General features: G+C 39.8%; 1 protein-coding gene and 1 long non-coding RNA gene across 2 annotated transcripts; one reads left to right on the top strand and one right to left on the bottom strand.

Annotated features, from left to right (window-relative positions):
* Positions 1–993: 993 nt before the first annotated feature.
* LOC309513125 lies at positions 994–6,856 on the top strand. Its single transcript, XR_014211327.1, has 3 exons — positions 994–1,039; positions 6,464–6,482; positions 6,713–6,856. It is a non-coding gene; the product is annotated as an uncharacterized lncRNA (long non-coding RNA).
* Positions 6,857–10,981: 4,125 nt separating this feature from the next.
* Positions 10,982–18,256, bottom strand: LOC309512991 (nuclear factor 7, ovary-like). The gene is made up of 6 exons (XM_082188769.1): positions 17,618–18,256; positions 15,024–15,119; positions 13,640–13,870; positions 13,540–13,562; positions 13,340–13,458; positions 10,982–11,963 (listed from the first exon to the last, which is right to left on the bottom strand). Exons 1-6 carry the CDS (start codon positions 18,017–18,019, stop codon positions 11,470–11,472), a joined length of 1,365 nt encoding a protein of 454 aa, XP_082044895.1. The 5' UTR covers positions 18,020–18,256; the 3' UTR covers positions 10,982–11,469.
* Between the last annotated feature and the right edge of the window lie 4,977 nt (positions 18,257–23,233).

Consider the following 23,233-nt stretch of genomic DNA (forward strand, 5'->3'; position numbering starts at 1 on the left):
GTTGTGTCGAGTTTATATACTGTCTATGTGCGTGCCGCGTGCGAGCTGGTCTGAGCTGTGCCATTTTGTTCCAGAAAGTTCCTGAGTTTTTTCCTGGGCCGCGCTGAAACTTTTCTTGTTTATTACCCTGCCATCCTTTCGACATCTCACTGTCTTGTCTCAGCTGTTCATTAAGTCATCACATCAAAGTTGTCGTTGCCACAGACTGGTACAACAGTTCGATACACCCCCAGCAAACATACCAGTGTGGGCCCACTGTGGGTAAGTGTGGGTTTTCTGTGGGACAGTGTGGGCAAGGGCAAACCCTTTGGGGCCCCATGTGGGCTTCCTGTGGGCAAGTCCACAGTGGGCTTGCCCAAAGAAAACCCACACGGGCTCCCATTAGGATTTACTGTGGGCTTGCAGGACCCATAGCTGTTTTTCACTGTGGGGCCACCATGAGGGTTTACTGTGGGCAACCCACCATAACAGTACAGTTAAATCATTGTTTTAAGATTAGAAGCTCAGGGTTAATCAAACTATTTTAACAATCCCGTAAAATGTCATAGATGTTATTTCATTCAACAGTCCATCCCATACTTGACTAAAACTGCACACAGTCAACAAGATAGCAAGACAAGTACTATCGTTACCTGTTTGCTTGTAGCAGCTGTTCCCAGACAGACTGGTAAAGTCAGACAGACCAGTACATTACAGTAGTTTAAACACCAGTAGACTATTATACCTCAATAAATCACAGCACTTATATATTAATACATTCATAAATAACATAATAACATTATAGCAATGCAGGTTGCATCTTTATAAATATTATTATAAAATTATATAAATTTTTTATACTAATAAATACATCACTGATAAATTATATATTTTTTATATAATATTATATTTCTTAAAACTGCAACAAAAAAAAGATAAGTAATATAGTAGATGGCGTCATCACGTGATTAATTCTAACCAATGAGACTGCTGGAACTTTGCATGTTAAGGAGCTGTCATTCTGGACTCGACTGGTACCGCCCAGCTTTGCCCCAAACGGGTAAGCTTAAATTTCCATAGTAATTTGAGTTTTCTATTAAAATGATTGAAATGGGTCGAAATGGTAATTAATTCATTAGTATTAAATTACACTCATTTTATTGTTATGATTATAAGCTATACAGTATAGCTAACTGTATTGTTCCTCTATACTCTGTATTCAAGGACACAACTATCGGGATGAAAACAGATAACTTTTTATTCTTCTTCTTACAGACCTTACTTACTCTTAAAACCTCTCCAGTGCCCCACTGTGGCCATAACATGCCATTACATCTCCCCTTTTTAGATGAAAGTTTAACTGTTTTAACAGAACCTTTAAATAACGCAATACCTTCAACAGTATGGCTACTTAGTTATTTCACTCACTTAACTTATGATTTTACGAGTTTCTTCAAATCCTTTTTCAAACTTAAAAGCGTTCAAAGAGAAATGAACCGAAGATATTTTACTTCACAGTAGCCCTTTTTGTAGACCTTATCCTAAATTAATTGGAAAATTCAATAAATCAGAACAAGACTTTTCTAATGAACATTTCACTTTTCAAACAGAAAATTACTTTTTTTTTTCTTATCCTCTGTGGTGTGTATGCATGTGTTTCATGTTCAAAGGTCCAGTCTCACAGGAGCCTTAGACAGTCTCCCTGACCTAGTCACCGTCATATCACCTGATGCTGGAGGCACTGGAACTTCCCTGAGGTGTGAACGGTTGCGTCGCAGCTGTCCTCCCTCCGGGGTCTCCACCTCGTATGAGCGTGGTGTATGTGCCTGACTAACAACAGTCCCTTTTGTGTGTGTGGGTTTGATCCACACATGCTGTCCAGGCTGGAGAGGTGGTAAGGTTTGAGTACGGTGTCTCCGATTGAACGTTTGTTGCTGTTGCAATTTCAACACGGTGTCCTTTTCTCTGAACCTCTCAAGATCGGGCCCCTGTGGTTGTAACTGCTCCGATGAAATGGGGACTGGTGTTCTAATTCTCCTCCCCATCAGCAGTTGTGCTGGGGAGCTCCCGTGTGCCAATGGAGTGGCCCTGTAGGCCAGCAGAGCTTTGTGGAAATCTCCCTCTTTCACTAAAAGAGACTTCACTGTTCTAACGGCCCGTTCAGCCTCCCCGTTGCTGCGGGGGTAACGGGGGCTGCTTGTCACATGGGCAAAGTCGTAATCCTGTGCAAACTGGGCGAAATCGTGACAGGAGAATTGCGGACCATTGTCCGTGACAAGCACTTCTGGGCATCCATATCTGGCAAACACAGCTTTAAGTCTGGCAATTGTCTGTTTTGCTGATGTGCTGCCAGGTAGGGAACAAACTTCGATATAGCGAGAGAAATAGTCTATCACAACTAAATAGTTCCCATTCTGCCATTGGAAGAGATCAGCAGCAACCCTCTGCCATGGTCTGTTTGGTAGTTCTGTTGTCAGCAGAGGCTCGACTGGTGTTTGAGCTTCACGTGCGCAAATCTCACATCTCTCGACCATTTGCTTTACAGCGGACGTGATACCTGGCCACCAGACTGATTCTCTGGCCCTGGCTAGGCATTTGTTGATACCTTGATGTCCCTGGTGCAGTCTCTGCAAGATGTCAGGTCTCATGCACTCAGGGATTATAAGTCTCTCTCCTTTCATGAGCAGTCCTCTTCCTTCATGCAAAACTGACCTATTGGGCCAGTAGGACAGCAGCTGCTCATGTACATCTCGTCTGTGTCCCGGCCATCCATTTGCAATGTATCGGCTGAGACGTTTGCAGGTGTTATCTGACGTTTGTGCACTCTTAATCTGTTCCAGCTTTGTTGGTGTGGCTGGCAGGCTTTCAACTACGCTGTCCAGGTAAGCTTTGCATTCTCTTTCCAGGTCTTGCTCCGCCTCTGTGGCTGCGGTTGGAAGAGGTGCTCTGGACAGGGCGTCAGCTGTTATCAGATTTTTACCTGGAACATGGATAATGTTAAAGTTAAATCTGAGCAGCCTGAGTCTGAATCTGATAATCCTCGGCGGGAGGTCATCTAGTGCTCTGGATTTCAGAAGTGTTATGAGTGGCTTGTGATCAGTTCTTATGGTAAAGTCCAGGCCACTCACGTATCCACGCAAGCGCTCGCATGCCCAGGTCACAGCCAAAGCCTCCTTTTCTATCTGGGCATATCTTGATTCGGCTTTGCTCAGACTTCTAGAAATGAAGACGACAGGTTTCCACTCTCCATCTGTCTGTTTTTGTGTCAGGACACCTCCGAGTCCATATGACGAAGCATCCGCCGATACCATGGTTTCGTGATTTGGGCTGTACTGGGCTAACACAGTCTCTGATCCCAATTCCTTTTTTGTCTCCAGGAATGCTTTCTGTTGGGGTGCTCCCCATGTCCAGCTGTTCTCCGTCTTCAAAAGGTCACGAATGGGCTTTGTCAGATCTGGCAGGCGTGACGAAAATTTGCCTACAAAGTTCACCATGCCCATGAAACGGCGAACATCCGCCACATCCTTTGGCTCTGGCATCTCCAGGATTGCCTTTATTTTTCCTGGATCTGCTCTGATGCCCTGAGAATTTATGACATGACCCAGGAAACGGATCTCTGTCAGGGCAAACTGGCATTTCTCATTTAGAGTGAGCCCAGCCTCTCTGAATTTCTGTAGCACCCTGTGCAGTCTGTCGTCGTGCTCTGCTCGGTCTTTTCCTATGACCAGGACATCATCAGCGTGACATAGGACTCCGTCAACACCATCAATCAGTTGAGAAATCCTCTTTTGAAAGTGTTCGGGTGCCGATGATATACCAAAAGGTAATCTTTTGAAGTAATAGCGCCCCTCTGGTGTGATGAACGTAGTCAACAGCATGGAGTCTTTGTGGAGTGGGACCTGCCAGAAGCCTGATGTCGCGTCAAGCTTTGTGAAGACTCTGGCTCCTTCCAGCTTGGCCAGTGTCTCATCCACTGCCGGTAAGATGTGTCTCTCTCTGATGACGCTCTCGTTCAGATGGGTTAAATCCACGCAAATGCGAATTTTTCCAGACGTTTTCACTATAGGGACCATGCCCGCACACCATTCAGTCAGTTCTTCTACACGAGCTATGACCCCCATCTTCTCCATACGGTCTAGTTCCTCTTTGACTTTGGCCCGGAGAGGAATGGCCACACGTCGCGGGGCCGAGAGGGCATAGGGTGCCGCGTTGTCTCTCAGCTTAATTTTATACTCCCCTTTTAGGTTACCCAGCCCTTTAAATACCTCAGGGTAAGTGGAGCGAAAGTGTTTTTCTGCATCGTCAATGCTATTGAGCTGAGGGATCATCTGTAGTCTGCGGATAGCTGGGAGGCCCAATAAGGGTATGGTCAGGTCCTTCACGATGAACACCTCCTCCTCAATCTTTCTGTCCCCTCTCTGAATGACTGCATGCACTTGCCCTTTTACTTCCAGAGGTTGGTTGGCGGGGCCCAGCAGGGGTCTGCACGGCGCTGAGTGTCTGCCATATCTATCCTGTTTGAATTCTGTCTCTGGGATAGCAGTCACAGACGCACCTGTGTCTACTTTGAAGCGCAACGGGCCACCATTTATGGTGAGTATTTCAGTCCATGTGGATGACTGTGGATAATCAACCGCACCCAGATAAGCCGCCTCATCCACTTCAATTGAATCCATCTTTTGAGCTGATCTGCACACTGCCGCAAAGTGTCCCCTCTTTTGACATTTTCTACACTCAACGTCTTTTGCTGGGCATTCAGTCCATGAATGTTTTGGGGTTTTACCACACTTCCCACACTGTTTTGTCTTTGATGAGGTAGGGTGAGGCTGAGAATATTTTCCGCGTTGAAAAGATTTTTTTCTATGAGCCAGTCTTTTACTGTTATGAGACAGTGCATCTATTTGTCCTGGTGAATCAGCTGACCGCAGAACAGCTTGTTGCTTTTTCACTTCCTCGTGCTGCCTCACTTGAACTATAGCTGTAGCTAAATCCAACTTTGGGTTGAGCTGAAGTTTTTCAGACAATTTAGCATCACGTATGCCAACAACAATTCTATCTCGAATCATTTCCTCACGTAAGACGCCATATTTACAATGTTCAGCTAACTTGTGCACTGCGGTGATAAAGTTTTCTGCAGATTCGCCGACGTCTTGACATCGTTTATTGAACTTGGCTCGTTCGTAAATTACATTATGTACTCCTACAAAATGTTCATCAAAGGCTTTTTTTACCTCGTCAAAGTCCTTTTCTTTCTCATCCGTCAACTACAGCGAGCTCAGAATATCGTCAGCCTTATCCCCCATTGTATAGATGAGAGAATTCACCTGGTATGCGCCGTCTTTTTCTTTCAGTCCAGACGCCATTCTGAAGCGTTCAAACCTTTTGATCCATGCGGGCCACGAGCTTGGCTCAAAGTCGAATGGTCCCGGTGGTGTGATAGTGAATATGTGGTCCATCCTGTGTGCTTTTAGCTTGCCACTAGCTGTTATTGCTCTCGCCGACTCGCTCTTTCTCTTGCTCTACAGGTCCCGCGTTTTCACTCTACACACCATTAAAGCTGCTCCGACTTCTTGTCTGTACCACTAGACTCTGTCTGTCGTGGGTTATTCGTCTCTGACTCTGACACCATGTATTGTTCCTCTATACTCTGTATTCAAGGACACAACTATCGGGATGAAAACAGATAACTTTTTATTCTTCTTCTTACAGACCTTACTTACTCTTAAAACCTCTCCAGTGCCCCACTGTGGCCATAACATGCCATTACACTAACGTTTCTCTGCTGCTGTTTAAATGAAACGGTAATAACGGTCGACTAACGTTAGCTGCTCAGACAGTCTTCGAGGTAATGTATACTTTAATACTGCATGATTTCATTACCTGTACGTGCTTTACACTTTTGGTGTTATTATAATTTGGTTTATTATTGTTTTCCCGTTTACGTGATGAATAGGGCCGAGCCAGACACATGGCCGGGCTGAAGTCATGTCAAGTCATGTCTTTGTTTTAAAGTTTTAAATAGCGATGTAAACGAGGATTTATGTAGCGTAAATACAATACATAAGCTACACACTCTTATTACATCTCGTTAAATATGATTATGATTGCTCATAATTGATAGACACCGATAAACACTGCGTGCTGACAGACAGCAAATCAGTTCGGCTATTAAGTTATCTTACATATAGCGTTACATGGGGTCATAACTATCATGTTAACGTGACCTAAAAATAACAGATTTTACAATTCTAACTTTAATTGATAACTGAAATGAAATCAACCATCTGTAATATTTAATTAACTTAATTATGTAAAGTTATAATGGAAGTAAAACATTTAGGCCATGAAATACTATTCATTCATTTAATAATTTCTTTTGAATGTATACATTTCATCAGAACGTTTGTCCATACAGATACTGTAAATATTTGACTGAAATATAAATTTTTGTTTCTTTTTCTCCCTTTTCCACGTGTGTAATCAGATAATTGGTGCTGCTCTGTGTAAGTATTCTGTGGGAATCACTGTCTGACACATTCTCAGTGTTTGCATTGTAGATTTGTCATAGACATTTACAAAAACTTTCTTTGCACCATATAAATAACTGTATTTTCATAAACATTTTGCTTATGTTATGTTAATATTTTGGGAATATTTTTTTTTTTAATGAGATGTTCCTCACCCCCTGAACAAATACTGTATTTGAAATGTTGTTTGTCCAGTCTCTTTTCAGTATTTATTGCCATCTAATCCTGATTGCAGCATTGAGCTCCAACCCCAGTTAAGCAGACCTGAACCAGTTGATCGTGGTCTTCAGGATCAGCAGAAACTATAGACAGGCTGGAGCTAAACTCCTCCATGACCAGGACTGGACACCACTGCTGTAAGTGATCCATCTAATCATGTTCAGAACATTGTGCAGGGGATCTCCACTCTGGCCCTTGAGGACCACTGTCCTGCAGACTTTAGCACTAACCCTGGTCCAGCTTGCCTGAACAAGCTAATCCAGCTCTTCTGGTTAAAAGAGCAAGTGAGATTGATCAGGTCTGGACATAAACTGAAAGACAGTGCACTTCGAGGACCAGAGTTGAGAACTCCTGACATATTAATTAGTCAATAATCACTGATGAAAAAAAGAATCATTTTTATTTGTATAGATTTATGTAATATTTGACTAATATTCAGTTGTCTTCTCTTTTTTTCCCTCAATTGTGATGTGTGTCAAACAGCTAAATAAACCCAAAAGAGCTACTCAGGCACAGGTCACTCTCTTTCTGTACAAGTACATTTTTTCTCTGTATTTGTTTAAAATAAAAATGACATATTCAGGCTGCAAGTTAAAGCTATCAATGATTGCAAGTTAAAGACATTAAAAGGATTGTTAATCTGTTTTGTTCATACAATGAAAATCCCATTGGATCCCATCGACTTTTTGAGTCATTTTTCAAAATATCATCTTCCACAGAAGAAATCATGCAGGCTTGGAATGACATGAGTGCGAGTACAAGTTGACAAAATTATTCTTTACATTGTGTTGATAATTTTAGTAAATTGTTCTCATGCTCTCATTTCATCATGCCCTCAATTGGTTCACTCTCTGTATGTTTCTCTTACAACAACACCGCCTACATTTGTTTTTAATAATAATAAACAACACCTGTAACTATTTTTCTGGAACTCAAATTATTCTCAGGTTTCTCCAGTCAAAGTGCATTTAGAGGTTCTCAGAAGATTCTTTGTTCCCTGAGGTGGAAATGTCCTAACCCTTGGGGAAACACACATGTATAAATTACACTTGGAACAACCCGTGACTGATCATCTGTTGTGAGGATCAGATTTATAAACATCTGAATCAAGTATTTCTATATTAAGTATTTCTATTTCATTCAACATTGTTGTGGATCAGCAAGAGCTTTTACATCCATTTATTTCAATGAACAAATGATCATTTCACTTCTATAACTTTTGATACAGTCAGCCATAGTTATATTTGATTCCTTAAAATTCTTTGGTTTCATCAAAAGTGTAAAAACGATGGACTATGTCAGTAATAGCTCTATTAAACTCGCTAACAGAACATCTCCCAGATTTAAAGGTGCCCTAGAATTTGAAATTGAATTTATCTTGGCATAGTTAAATAACAAGAGTTCAGTACATGGACATGACATACAGTGAGTCTCAAACACCATTGTTTTCTCCTTATTTAAATCTCATTTGTGAAAAACACCCCTGAAAAATAGTCAGGATCATTAATATGTACGCCTCCAAAAATGTGCATATGCCAGCCCATGTTCAATGCCAGGCAGAACTGCGCAGTCAACAGTCAAATGTCAACAGGCGTGGGTGATGTTTATCTATAATCGGATACCGCAACAGTTTAATTCGAAGTTGTTAGTTTGCTCTGCCCATTTCACCACGGACTGTTTTTCTAACCTGGGACAATATCAAGCAGTATCTCATACTGAAGAAGGGGGCAATTCCAACTATATTCCCGCAAGCGGTAAGTTCTGATGTGTAATTGTTCAAGTTCAGACAGATAATCTTTCTCTCAAAGTCGTTCAATCTGTTTATGCATCAGTAAATCAAGCCAGTGACTAAACGATCAACTTCACATCGTTTCTCTTGGTAGGATGAAAATAATCGTACTTAAACTGTGATTAATATACAGAAAGCGATCAAAGAACAATCCCTTTCCAATCGCCCAAGCTGTCAATCACACAGCGCAAATTTATCTGGACACAAATGATAAGATCTTCATTCACGTGATCAACAGGCTGTCATCTGCTCAATGCTCATCACTGCAACCTTTTATGTGATGGGAATAGATCTAAATACTTAAAAAACTTCTCACGATTCGTTAATCTCGATAGTTGTAATAGTAAAAACGTATAATAGCTGTAATAGTAAACGTTTTCGAGAGAGCTCCACATGTGGGTTATGTGAATATTTCATATGCAAGCATGTCAGCCAATCACAGCAGAGGGCCTTTACACTGAAGTCTCACAGCCAATCACAGCAGAGGGCCTTTACACTGAAGTCTCACAGCCAATCACAGCAGAGGGCCTTTACACTGAGGTCTCGCAGCCAATCACAGCAGAGGGCCTTTACACTGAAGTCTCACAGCCAATCACAGCAGAGGGCGTTTACACTGAAGTCTCACAGCCAATCACAGCAGAGGGCCTTTACACTGAGGTCTCGCAGCCAATCACAGCAGAGGGCCTTTACACTGAAGTCTCACAGCCAATCACAGCTGTGGGCGTTTACACTGAAGTCTCACAGCAGACACGCCCCTTCAAACAGAGTGTTCAAATCAGAGGCTAAAATCAGGCTAGGAAATATGCCTTTTATTTCTAAATTATAACAACTTTTGATCTAAAAAACATACTAACATTATAAGGGCACCCCAGGAAACATTCTAAAATAACAAAATAATCCATGCAATGGCACCTTTAAAATAAACCGAGGCATCTGACGGCTGTCCAATTTCTGCATTCCTGTTTTTAGTTGTAGCTCAAGTGTTGAGTAATATGATAAACACCCTTTAAACTCATGGTTGACAAGAGATCTCTATATTTCAGGGAGAATAGTGAGTAAGGCAGAATGTATGTGGAGAGCAGCTCTTCTCTCTTCATTAGTGCCTCAAAGGAGAAATGCTCACAAATAGAGGAATTACTCTTTCATTTCATCTGGAGAAACAAACCTCATAAAATTAAGAAAAGTGTCCTTGATGATCAATTATCTGATGGTGGGTTAAATGTTCTTAATTTGACTATTTTCAATCAAATCTTAAATTAATTGGCTTAACTTTTTTTTTTTTTATCAAACAAATATATTCAATATCGTCCCTTTTTTCCCCTTCTTTTTTTAAATTTAAATTTAGGGTATTAATTTTTTTGTTGCAATGTCCTTCTATAACTGGTAAACTAAAACTTCCTATTGCTTTGGCCAATTATCACAAACAAGCATTCCTGTTCTGCTCACTTTTGTACAAACACAGTTTTGGTGTTTTATCTGGAACAATGGTGATATCATTCATAATAAGAAGTCGTTGTACATGGAGAATGTAGAAAAGTTAGAATAGTTTAATGAGAGTAATACCAATAACACCAGGACAGGACGGGCAACACACACTTAATACAACATAGACCGAACAGAGAATGAATGTGAGAGATGAACTTATAAAGCAAACACACACGAGGATAATAATAGAACACAGCTTACACTGATAAACTACATAATGATGACAATTCCCCTCATTTTATTTCAAGATATATATATATTTTTTTTTTGTAAATGAAAAAGAGTTAAAGTAATTAAGGCTATCCCCAATGGCATAATTATCTTAACACAGTTCTCAAATGTATATATTAATAATAATCTTACAAAATCCCCAACTTTCTGTAAATGGTCTCTCCTGTTTTGATAAACGTTTTAATAACAATTTTATAAGAAATTCCTTTAATGTCAGATCCAATCCTTCATGTAAATCAAAATGGCTTAAACCTCATTGTATATCTTAGCATTACCATATAAATATGTTATTTCTAATAAAATAAAAGAAATCATTTACAAAATTATTCATAGATGTTCTCCTGTAAATGCAGCCATTAGTAGATATATTCATACTGTTTGTCATTAATGTACTTTTTGTAACACATAATTTGAAGATATTGAACATTTCATTTTTTATTGCCCCTTTTCTATTTCTTTTTGGACTGACTTTAAAATAGACATGACACACAAAAACTCAACAGAACTCTTAATTTAGAACTTTATGACATTTTTTGTTTGATTTCAAAACCCATATTTTTTTGAAAAACAAATTTATATGATTAATCTTAATTATTTTGGCATAGTTTTAAATTCTAACACACAAAAATAACTCAAAAGAAACACTTATATTTTACCTTTTATAATATTGATCTCATAACATACTTTGAAACTCTTTCAGACATGAAATCACAAAACAAAAAGCTAAAGCATTTCAAATTCATGTTACATGCTGTAATATTATATAGCAACTTTTTATTTATTTTTTTATTTTTATTATTATTCTTTGTTGTACATACTCTGGACGATGCCTTGTGTTTGTCTTGAACTTTCTGCATTGTACTTTTCTGTAATTGTCTAAAATGGTCTCTAATTGGTATAATTGTGTGATATTATCATATATAATTATGATGCAAAAAGTTTAGAAATTAATAAACACACACTGACTGAAATAATCTGGTAAATGTCAATTATCCTGAAAACATGAATGCTAAAACGGTCTCTAATCGGTCTAATTGTGTGAAGTGGAATATAAATGAAAACTTCTTGTTTATTGATCTGAGTGTTGCTGTAGTGCTGGATATCAGTCATGTGATCATCACGGCCCAATCACAGCCACCGTACTGATATTCAGATCAACAGCACTCTTACTCATGTGATATGGATTAAATATTGGAAACATGATGAAAGCAGGAAGATCCAGATCTACAGGAGTGACGTTTACTGACTATTGACCGGTAAGATCTTTAGAGAGCCAGATCTATAATTACAGAAGAATGGAAAGAGTGTGTGAGTGAAGGTGGTTGTGAATGTGTGTAGATGTGTGTTAGTTACAGGATCAGAGAACGACACCGTTCCTCCGTCATAGTCCAGATTCACTCTCACACGATCAAGATCCTGTTTAACACGAAAACCAGAAGCTAAAGACCATCCGTACTCCACACTCCAGACATCAGTCTTGAAGAAATCACTTCCCTTCCTCTGGTTTGATGCTGTAGTTACTCCAAGAGTCCAGTATAAACTCTCTTTAACCTCCACATCCCAGCAGTGTGTTCCTGAGTTAAAACCCTCTGAACCCAGAACACAGGAATAACCGTTAAATCTCTCTGGATTATCAGGAACAGGTTGTTTGTTCCAGCTGTTTGTCACACTGGTCAGATCATCAGACAGGACGAGACGCGGATCTGCAGTGTTTGGATCCAGAATAACAGGAGCTGATGAGACACAATCAACAGATGCTTTTATTCTGATCTTCATATAATGATCAAGAGTGAACCCAACACAGATTATTATGAATTATGACACTCGTCCTGTTGATCAAACACATTTTCCTCTGATCACTGTCAGTGCTGTTATTAGTTTCACACTGGTTTTTATCATCAGCGTTTAACGGCATCAACTACAAACATTAAATATGAGATTCAGACATTTGTGTCCATCAAGAGAAACTGATACTTTGGGAAAGTTAAATAACAATAAATCAATGAGATCTGTGTAGATTTATGCTGTAGATGAAGAACTGTAAGTGTGTGTCTGATCTTCAGCAGCATCTGATCATCTTCATTTAATTGGCTCTTATAGTCTGTGTTTTGTTTTAAATTAGTTTATTATGACAGTCTGTTGTGTTTGACTTACAATCATGAATCTCCTTCAACACTTCCTAGCCACGCCCTAGCAACCATTGTCGAGCACCCTAGCAACCCAATCCAAAGAGGGATATCTTCTAATCTGAATGTCATAGAGGAGTTGCGGTTGGTTTATATCATTCATACTGGCAAGCAGCCTTTGAAGTAACATCATTGGCAGCTGCCAAGCCACTCCCTAGCAACTAAACAGAGTACCCTAGCAACTGTTCAGCAAGACCTATATCTCTGCACCAGAACAATGTAGAGACATGGTGCTTGGCTCCTTTGACTAATGCTAGCAAACAGGACTTCCATTATGCTTCACATGCTAGCAGAATAGCTACATGCTAATACCGATTAACTAAGTGTCAACAATGCTAACTAAAACGTAGTAGCAGCATGCTAATCACATTAGCACCATGTTAAAACATGTTAATTATGCTAGCATCATGTTAATCATATTAGCATCTTGTTAAAACATGCAAGCAACATGGTGATTGTGTTAGCATCATGCTAGCAACATGCTAATCTTGTTAGCATTTGGTTAAAAGCATGTGTGCAAAATGCTAATCATGTTAGCATAATGCTAAAAACATGCTAATCATGTTAACAACATGATAAATGTTTTAGCATCATGTTAGCAAAATGCTAATTGTGTCAGCGTCTACCTAGGTTCAAGTTTTGCCACTGCAAGCACCACTCATTTTCTTCAGGAAAAGTACATTCTAGTTATTATTATTATTATTCTGAGACAATTTTTTTTTTTAAATTGTAACCTCCTAACCAACATCAAACTCTATCTATCTATCTATCTATCTATCTATCTATCTATCTATCTATCTATCTATCTATCTATCTATCTATCTATCTATCTATCTATCTATCTATCTATCTCTGTCATGAAGAGCCTCTAACTCTCCACCCATCCATCATGTCCAGCTCAGATCTCCTGCTGTCAGACTCACTGTTTTGGACGATGTCCTGCATCTTCTTCCAGACTCTGAACGGCAGGTTGCCCAAGTATCGTGGCACATGAATCAAAGCTCCAGAAGCCATCTGTGGATCCGGCTGTGAGCTCTGGACTCTGGAAGAACATTCAGGAGTCAGAACTGCAGTGGCTTTGGATCAGAACCAGAGAGACCAGAGACAGGAGCAGATCACTCACCTTTCCATTGAGACTGGAAACTCCTGCAGAACAAACACACCATTTATCATCAAGAACTCAATCAATCATCAATCAATCAACGAATGATCTGAAATCAGACCTTCAGAAAGCAGACGTCATTGGCTTTCATCATCTCCTCCATGTCTTTGATTGTGTGTGAAAGAGCTGAGATGTGTGTGTTCATCTCCTCCAGCTTCTCCTTCATCCTCTGCTTCTTCTGCTCCTCTTCATCCCTCAGTGCAGTGACTGTAGCTTCTTCTTCATCTCTGAGAAACTGATGAAGCTTCTCAAACTGCTGTTTAATCTGACGCTCTGTGTGCTCAGCTTGAGACTGAAATCAAAGCACATTCACTTCAATCATCTCAATCGACACCAGGCTTGGGAGGGTTACTTTAAAAATGTATTCCGTTACAGTTACAAATTACTTCATAAAAAAAGTATTCAGTAACGTAATCCAAGTACTATAATATGAAAGCAATGTAACTGATTACTTTTGGATTACTTCAAGGTCACGTATATAAATAAAGTCAAGCAAGAAGAAATATTATTTAAAAAAATAAAAAAATAAAAACTTTTATTTATTAAGAATTTGGTCCAGTGTACAATATTTGCAAAATATACACACAGGCCTGAATATATATTTATGTACAGGGCTATACAGACATCTAGTGGCTAATGTATGGTATTACAGATTATTTTGTTTTATTTTTAAATAAAAAATAAAAACACAACATTTAAACATTTTACACAATCTACATATTAGTTTATTTTAAAATAGGCCTACATGTTGACTAAAGCCGTGATCTTTCTTAATTTGCCTGACTGGACGTGGGGCGTTGGCAGTGGGAGTTCCCCTACGTTACCTAGACAGCGAACACCCCATTACGTGAGAAAAGATTAAGAAAGGACATTTTGGGTACTAAAAAAGCTACTCTCCTAATTTCTACAAAATAGCAGTTGAATTTCTATGAATTAAAAGCGATTTTACCCGCAGGCATCGTTTCTACTAGCAGCAGTGATTCACTCTGCGTCTGAGGAGATTGTAGAAAGCTGTTATTTGCCAGAACCAAGAACTACTGTATAATCAAGCAGCACTTAATATAGTGTTATTATGCCAAAATACTTATTTATTTAGTTTTAAATGAAACCATTGTAATCCTGAAAGTATTCCCCCTTTTTTCAAAATGTAACTATAATCTGATTACTAAATTTTTTTGACGTAACTGTAACGGATTACAGTTACTGGATTTTTGTATCCTGATTACATAACGCCGTTACATGTATTCCGTTACTCCCCAACCCTGATCGACACACATCATTAATATCCAAGATAAACTCGGATACCCAACATAAAACGGATCCAGAAGCAGATTGATGCTAGTCATTTACAGAAATAATAAACTAGAATCGATTATATCAAATCATAACTGTATATAGTGATCCAACAGCTGTAAGGAAAATGACTCTCGTTTCTGTTTCCTCACCTTGATGTGTTGAACTGTTTTCTCAAACTCTCCTTTCAGTTTTTCATTACGTTTAAGTTTCTCCTGTAAGGACTTCAGTGCTGTATTGAGCTCCTCCTAGAATTGAACAAAAATACATAAAACTCCAGATTACAATGACGAGAAGACAATACAGAGACGATCATATAATGCCGTGAAAAAGTATTTGCCCCCATCCTGATCTCATACTAAATTGATTCAGAAATTGCAATCTGAGTAAACACAATGTACAGTTTGTAAATGACAATTTTATTTATTGAAACAAAAAAGTTATCCAATACCAACTGGGCCGGCGTGAAAATGTATTTGCCCCCGTAGTTACTAATTCCTCAAATCTATGAAACTGCATTTATAATGTAGTTCAGCTGGACTAAACACATCCAGTCCTGATCACTGCAGTCCTGTTCAATCAAATCAACACTGAATACTGAAGCCTGATGGGTTTACGTCTGTGCATCTGTACAGACAAATGGCTTTTCAGCCCGCTAAAACGGACGCGGCCGACTGCATATTTAAGTTCTGCTGAAAACTAATTTCATCAGAATTGTTCTCCTTCAAGTGCAAAGTTTATCTCCTCGCTGTCTCCAAATAGAAGATAGGAGCCTTTCTGCTCACCGTTGAAACGAGCCTCAAGCAGTGGATTAACGGCGCTTCGACACCTGTAGCTCTGTGCTTTTCCCCTGCGGCTATCCAACTCTTCAGGAGAAAATATCATTATTAAAGGGGTCATATGATGCGATTTCTTCTTCATTTTGACTTCAAAGTACGCTGGTACGATTTGTCACTCTAAACTACGCAAAAACCTGGTGACGCCACTGTGCACGTGCAGTTCTCAAATCAAGCAACAGCAAAATAAGCGGAGTTCGGCCAATCATAGCGCTGGGTTCATTCCCCATATAGCAAGCGGGGATGATTGACAGATGTGTAAGGCCTATCATTAAAAAGAGACTGAAAATCGACACTAATAAAGAATCCCGCTCGATCCCCCTTCCACTCCCGCGGCTGGCCTCAGACTGATTTCATAAGCGAGGACAGTACAGTAGTCGCGGTACTTCTTACTCCTGAAGGTAAACAGGCTGGGGTGGATGTGGAAAGTTGAAATATTGTATTGAGTTAACTTAATCCTCTGGATTCGATGATCACACGGACCGCATGGATTATCTTAAAATACTCAGTTATTCATGGTCACTCAGAAAAGAGGAAGACATCATTCAACCATGCAAATAATAAAATGCTTAATGCTGAACAATTCATCTTAATAAATTTGAAATCGCTATGGCTTAGTGATTATGAAAGTGATGTGATTTGTGGATTAAGCTACCGATAAGCGCGAGTCTGGAGAAACAGGCGTTTATTTATTCATGGATAAATTCATGGAAACCTATTGACTCCGCCGCCGTTCCGGAGCGTATCCGAAGCCGTTCCGCAGTTGGTGGAAATAAGGGGTAACACTTCAGTCTCGGACAGCGACTCTCACGTCCTCCGAGCTGAAGCACAAGCTCTGCTAGTGAAGGGTGACTCAGGCTTTTACAGCCGCTTCTTCCTCGTTCCAAAGAAGGATGGCGGCCTCAGGCTTATCCTCGATTTGAGATGTCTGAACTGTGCTCTGATAAGACGGCCGTTCAGAATGCTAACTTTGAAACAATTCCTTTTACAGATCTGATTGGTTTTTATCAGTGGATCTGAAAGACACATACTTTAATATCCAAATTTCCCCTTATCACAGTTTCCCCTTATCACAGACAATCCTACCATTCTGACTGTCTCTTGCTTCACGCACTCTTATGATATTCGTGGATGCGGCCCTCTCCCCCTGAGACAGATGGGAGTTCGCATCCTGAATTACCTCAATGATTGGCTGTTTTTGGCCTAATCGAAGGCCTGATCACACAAAGATCTTTGCTCCTCACAACGGCCGACCTTCGACCTCTCTCGCTAAAGACGCCCTTCTGCTGGCTCTGGCATTGGTCAAGCGAGTTGGTGATCTGCAGGCTCTTTCAGTGGACACATTCTGCCTTGAATTTGGGCCTAATGACAGTAAAGTCCTCCTTAGACCAACACAAGGCTATGTGCTTAAGATGCTTTCCACGGCCTTTAGAGCTCAGGTCATAAAGCTCTCTTCCATTCTGCACTAGTAGCACGACGCTATTGGATTGTGTTCCCCATAAGTGTCAGCTACTTATGCAAGGGGAATGAACCGTATCAAAAGGGAATGTTCCAGTTACTAACGTAACCCTGTTTCCCTGAGATAACAGGAATGAGTATTGTCTAGTTTGTTGTGCTACTCTACACAAGTCGACGCTGCCGCTTATCAGTAGAAAGATTCAGCTTTCGGTGTGACTTAAATAGGCAGTCGGTCCTGTCCGTTTTGGCGGACTGCAAAGTCATTTGTCTGTGCAGATACACTGACGTGAACCAATCAGGCTTCAGTATTCAGGGAAAAACTAAGTTTTCCTCATAAGCGTCAGTTACTGATGCAATGCTCATGGAACCGAGGTTTCGTTAGTATCCGGAACGATCTGTGTTTATGACTTGTAATGGCTCTTTACATGTGAATCAAGAAACATTTGTCTTACCTTATATGATGAAACCACTTCACTGATGGGTCTGAATTTATGATTGTCATGTTGTTTTGAATCTCTGCACACTAAACACACAGGCTGTTTGTCCTCCAGACAGAAGAGTTTGAGTTTCTCACTGTGTAAACTGCAGATCTCCTCAGACCCTGATGAACGCCTCTCATTTCTCTCCTTCAGGAACGACTCACACAAGTTTTTTAACACAAGATTACATGGAGGATCAGATTTTGAGGATCTTCTCCTGCAGACAGGACACTCCTGAGATTCCTTTGTTCTCCAGAACTGTTGAAGACACTCTTTACAGAAACTGTGACTACAGGATAAAAGAACAGGAGCCTTGAAGATTTCATGACACACAGGACAAGAAAGTTCTTTTTCAGATACATTTAGTGAAGCCATTTTCACTGTTTGAGCTCCAGCAAACTAAACTTTACTTTCACTTTCTGAACGACGGTTTAAAACACAAATCCCCATGAGAATCACAAAGATCAGAAACAAACTTGTTCAGAAACAAACTTCTCAAATTCTTCTATAAAGTATTTCCCCTTCGTACGCCACTGATCACTGATTCTTTATTGCTTTTGTCGAGACAAAGTCAGCATGGCAGAAAAGAGAAATAACAAGTCAGTCTCTTCCTGGTTAGTGCTGTAAGAGGGTGGAGCTTCTGATCAAGGTGTGTTGAAACAGGTCAAACAACAACATCAGTGTCCTGTACCATGATGGTAGTTGAACAAACTCAGGGTTACAGGATGAGTTGACAAAACCAAACCAATCCAACCAGGCTTTGTTGGTACCATGATGCTGTTCATCAACATTCTCTGTCAACTGATCCTGAGTTTAGGAGTTTAGGAGTTTAGGAGTGACATCAGTAGCGAACAGCCAATCACAGGCTGAGAAAGAGGGAAACTGAGATTCATTTCTCATGAGAAAAGCAGCTCGATTCACTACAGAATATTACGAGATTGAAAAATATAAAGAATTTAAACAAATTTACACAGCAACCAGAAATTAGCTGTCTATGAAAGAGGACAACTAAAAGAAAAAGTCTTGCTATTTCAGTGCAAGTAAAAGTTGTGAAGTTAGTTTATACAGTTGATAAAGGTATAGAGAGAATTGAACATTGTGACCCTGGATCACAAAACCAGTCTCGAGTCGCACGGGTATATTTGTGACAATAGCCAACAATACATTGTATGGGTCAAAATTATCGATTTTTCTTTTATGCCAAAAATCATTAGGATATTAAGTAAAGATCATGTTCCATGAAGATATTGAGTAAATTTCCTACTGTAAATATAAAAAAAATATTTTTGTGAGTGAATGCAGCACAATCGCGAACACAAATGGACAACTTTAAAAGAGATTTTTTCAATGTTTTGATTTTTTTGCACCCACAGATTCCAGATTTTCAAATAGTTGTATATCGGCCAAATATTGTCATATCATACCAAACCATATATCACTGGTAAGCTTATTTATTCAGCTTTCAGGTTATGTATAAATCTCAATTTAAGAAAATTGACCCATGTGACTGGTTTTGTGGTCCAGGGTCACATTTAAGCTCACATGCAGTCATTTAATAGCTTTATCTATTGATTCTAAAGCGTATTTATATTACCTTCATATATTTATTAAATTAAATAATAATTTATATAATAAATAATAATGTGCGTAATAATAATTGATCAACTAAAATGGTACATGTGTGATCGATTAAGGGCACAATAATTACATAATATCTAAATCATACAAAGTTATGATTCTAAAAACATTACTAAAAGCCGGACGATTTTGTCTTTAAAAGTGATTTGCTGTGTAGTGATCTTTAATTTGGAGTGGAAACAAGTGGAGTGACTTTATCGCATCAGACATGTGACACTTTGCTCACAGCTGATTGGTCCAAGTTTGGTTTGCGACCTCTCACCTGGAACATCACCTGACCCGGACCAGGTTACCGTGGAGCGTTAGTTACTATGGCGATGAACACGCTAAAAGCCAAACCACTTTCATAGTGCCTAAAACCCAGGGTTGGTGCAAACTAACCTGAAACACACCTGGCTATCCCCCTAAACCGGCTTCATGGTACAGGCCACTAGACTATACCTGTCATGATTCCTGTCTTGTGTGGACTTTTGTTATTTCCTGTTCTGTGCCATGTTTGTTTGTGTTTGTTTGTTTGTGTGTGTGTGTGTGTGTGTGTGTGTGTGTGTGTGTGTGTGTGTGTGTGTGTGTGTGTGTGTGTGCGCGCTTGTTGTCAGTTTTGTTTGCCTTTCTTGCATGTTATCAGTTTTGCCTGGATTTACTTTTATTATGTTTGTTTGAAAAAAAGTTTTCTGCATCTGAATCCCACTCTCGTTCCTCAACAGCCACCGTTACAATCCCACTGAGCAGTACATAAATAACACACTCATATTTATTGCTGCGTAAATACTGTAATAATCACCGAGTGTCATTGACTCACATCATATTTATATTGTACATGTTGTTTTCCTCAGCATGAAACGGGAGTTTTCCCTTGTCATCGTGGTTTTGCTCACTGGGGTTTACGACACTCTTCTGTTCTCTGTAAAGCGATTTGTAAAGCACTATACAAATACATTGGAAGTGAATTGAATTTCATTATCAAAACAAAAAAACATGAAAACTTCTACTGTCTATTAACCTTTCCCATCTCTGACGTTTTCCATATTTGTGGAGCATTCATCACCCATTTACAAGTCATTGCAAAATAACAAGCTGTCGAGTGATTTTTACAAACGGCCGAGTCTGTAGGTGTGTTGGACATCGGCTGCGGCTGGATGTAACCGATCGGCGAGAGTAGCCGCGTGCAGGCGGGGAGGAGCTGCAAACGGAGACGTGAAGTCGGACACTTTCTGGTTCCCGTAGTGACCGCTCACGTGGTGTTCGCGTACTTTACCACAGCTGAAGTGAAATAAATGTAATATTGGCCAAATAATACACAGATTTTCAGAGACATTTTCATTCAATAGGCCTACTTTATGTACTGCTTCATACAGCGTCTGTTTGAACAAGAATACAGTTCAACATAATTGCTACTATTAATGAAGTGGAGTCTATACGTTTTTTAATCAGTTTTAATTTGATAAACATGACACAATATAACATACGACATGAAAAGAGTGTTTACTGTTATAAAAAACTGATTTGTGAGCTTTAGAGTAACTAAAGGGTGTTCGAATAAACACGAAACACACGTGATCGTTGTCATGCGGTGAATCCGGCCAATCGTGGGACAGCTGTGTCGTCATCAGCCCTCCTGCACATAGACATGTATAGAAAGGCTAGATAGCTTACCGGCGCTGAGAGCCAATGGGACCCGACGACGTCACACGGCGGCCATCTTAGGACAGGACCGCTCGTCCAGTTATAACATTAAAGTCTATTGTGCATGTAGTGCTGAAATAACTATATTTTGCTCAATTTTCAACCGATTTTCAAACGGCTTGGTGTGTCATAGACGTCAGGGATGCGGCTATTTAACTGCATACTTGTGAAAAATTATAGCCACAAACGGCATCAGCACAAATCATAGCCACGTTAATAAGGTTTGTAATAAACCAAACCGTTTGTAAATCCGTCAAGAATTCAGCAAGTTACGAGCATTTTAGTTGGCGTATGTCACTCACCTTCCGTCCACAGCAGCAGGGAGCAGCAGCGCAGTCTCCTGACCTAAGATGGCCGCCAAGTGACGACACAGCTGACTCCGCCTTGAGCCATCTAGCCTTTCTATACATGTCTATGCTCCTGCAGCCCAGTGCAGCCGCTCTTGAGAAGCTGCGCTGGCTGAGTTCTCCGGCTACTCTGGAAATGCTCTCGCGGTACTTTGATGTCATATGTCACAGTCACGTGGCGGGCATGCACTGCTTCAAGTCAACCGCCGATCGGTCTGCGCAGAGCTGTATGAAGTCGAACAAGCCTTCTGTGTTTGTGTGAGGAGGAGAAATAGAGCCGTGGATGGATCATGAAATTAAAGAAACAGAAAGAAAAGGGAAGAGAGAGACAGAGAGAGAGAGAGAGAGAGAGAGAGAGAGAGAGAGAGAGAGAGCCTGCCTGTCTCTGACTGAAACTTCACCATGTAAAGCGATTCATCCTAAAACAGCTTTACGTCACTGGAGTCGAGGTGGATATAAAGCAAGTATTTTATTGAAGAGAAAAATCTATAGCGTATTTTATTGCATGCTATAGTTATATACGGTATGAACACTTTAAATAAGCAGTGTAAATTGCACAATATCTACTTTAAACAATACTGTGAATGGATGAATCTCAAAAGGAGTCAACAGATTTCCAAGTCATATTTTACTCCAAAAACAAGGAAATTATTTAATTCTTATTTTCACTCTTATTTATTGGATTGTGACGTCATTCACAGTGATGCGTGTGTACATGATATGAACAGGTGGCAGGTCCCATTATAGATACAATATGTACGATTTGTTTAATAAAATATAAAAAAAAAACACTTGCACAGTGTGATATATTTCATGCAGTTGTTATCCCAAAAGTTCCCAAGGATTTGTAAATCCAGAGAAATTCCAGTTTTAAAAAATGGCTCGTCCTCTGTCATTGTTGCCTATCAATGACGTAATATCTGCGCTATCCTCGGTCTCGCTTGTAGAAACCATAGAGATATAGGGATCTCCCAGTCACGTGACCCCTAGCCGCGTGTCAGCCATTTTGACGGAATACTATGGTTAGAGCGTTCAGCGCACCTACATACATGAGAATGCGGATTATCATGTTTTATGGCTGCGAATTGATTAAAATAATGAATAATGGTCACTGTATTAATTATCTTGAGCCTGCTGAAGTGTTCCTATAAATATATTTTCTTTCCAACTGTGCAATCTGAATAATAAATAGGCTAAAAATATTTATCCACTAAGCTGCAGCAGTCCTACTCCTATGCTCGTCTTCCCATTAACAGTTTTTTTTTTTGTCTTTCTGACATTTCATACCTGTTGTTAATTTTTTTATTTTATTAAATTGACTATAAAAAAAGATTGCTTGTGTGTGCTGGTGTTCATTCCCGTCTTTTAAAATAGTTGAATGAATGAATGCTCGCGAGGTGCCTGTAACGATGTTAAATAGGCTAACGTTAGGCTATTTAATCAATAGCCTAATGTAGAGGAGAACGACAGTCAACTACTTTGAATATTATAGCATTTTGGGCATAAACATGTAAATAGTGAATAAATAAATGTTCATGGTTCGCACTGATGTTATTCATTTGTTCTCACCTCTATGGTTCTCACACACTTCAGCGTCGCGGTCACTGGTTAAAGACGAACACTGACCACTATCTATTATTAGCGCAGCGGCCGTCAGCTAACTCTTCACGTCATGTCAACACAAAAAGAAATATACAAGAGGAAGATAAAGGAATTAGGGATCATAGATCCATATGAAGCACCACAAGTTCTTTTTACAGGCATTAAATGTGTGGAAAAACTTCCTGACATTGAGTTCGGTGACATTTACAGCTACCTTATTCACTTCCCATCACGCTACACCGGAGCTTCATTAAAAGCATACAAAAGCTTAGCAGGCTATCGGTATCACGAGTCCGGATGGGTCAGCAACTCTTTGATT

This window comes from Leuciscus leuciscus (assembly GCF_965113295.1).
Source record: "Leuciscus leuciscus genome assembly, chromosome: 13".
Taxonomy (NCBI): Eukaryota; Metazoa; Chordata; class Actinopteri; order Cypriniformes; family Leuciscidae; genus Leuciscus; species Leuciscus leuciscus.

Excerpts from the sequence above, each read along its gene's own strand:
- LOC309512991 (XM_082188769.1), bottom strand. The coding sequence starts at position 18,019 with ATGGCTTCACTAAATGTATCTGAAAAAGAACTTTCTTGTCCTGTGTGT. Across the intron at positions 15,120-17,617 it reads AAGTGGTTTCATCATATAAG|GAGGAGCTCAATACAGCACT; the intron begins GTAAGACAAATG and ends GTTCAATTCTAG. Across the intron at positions 13,871-15,023 it reads AAACAGTTCAACACATCAAG|TCTCAAGCTGAGCACACAGA; the intron begins GTGAGGAAACAG and ends CTTTGATTTCAG.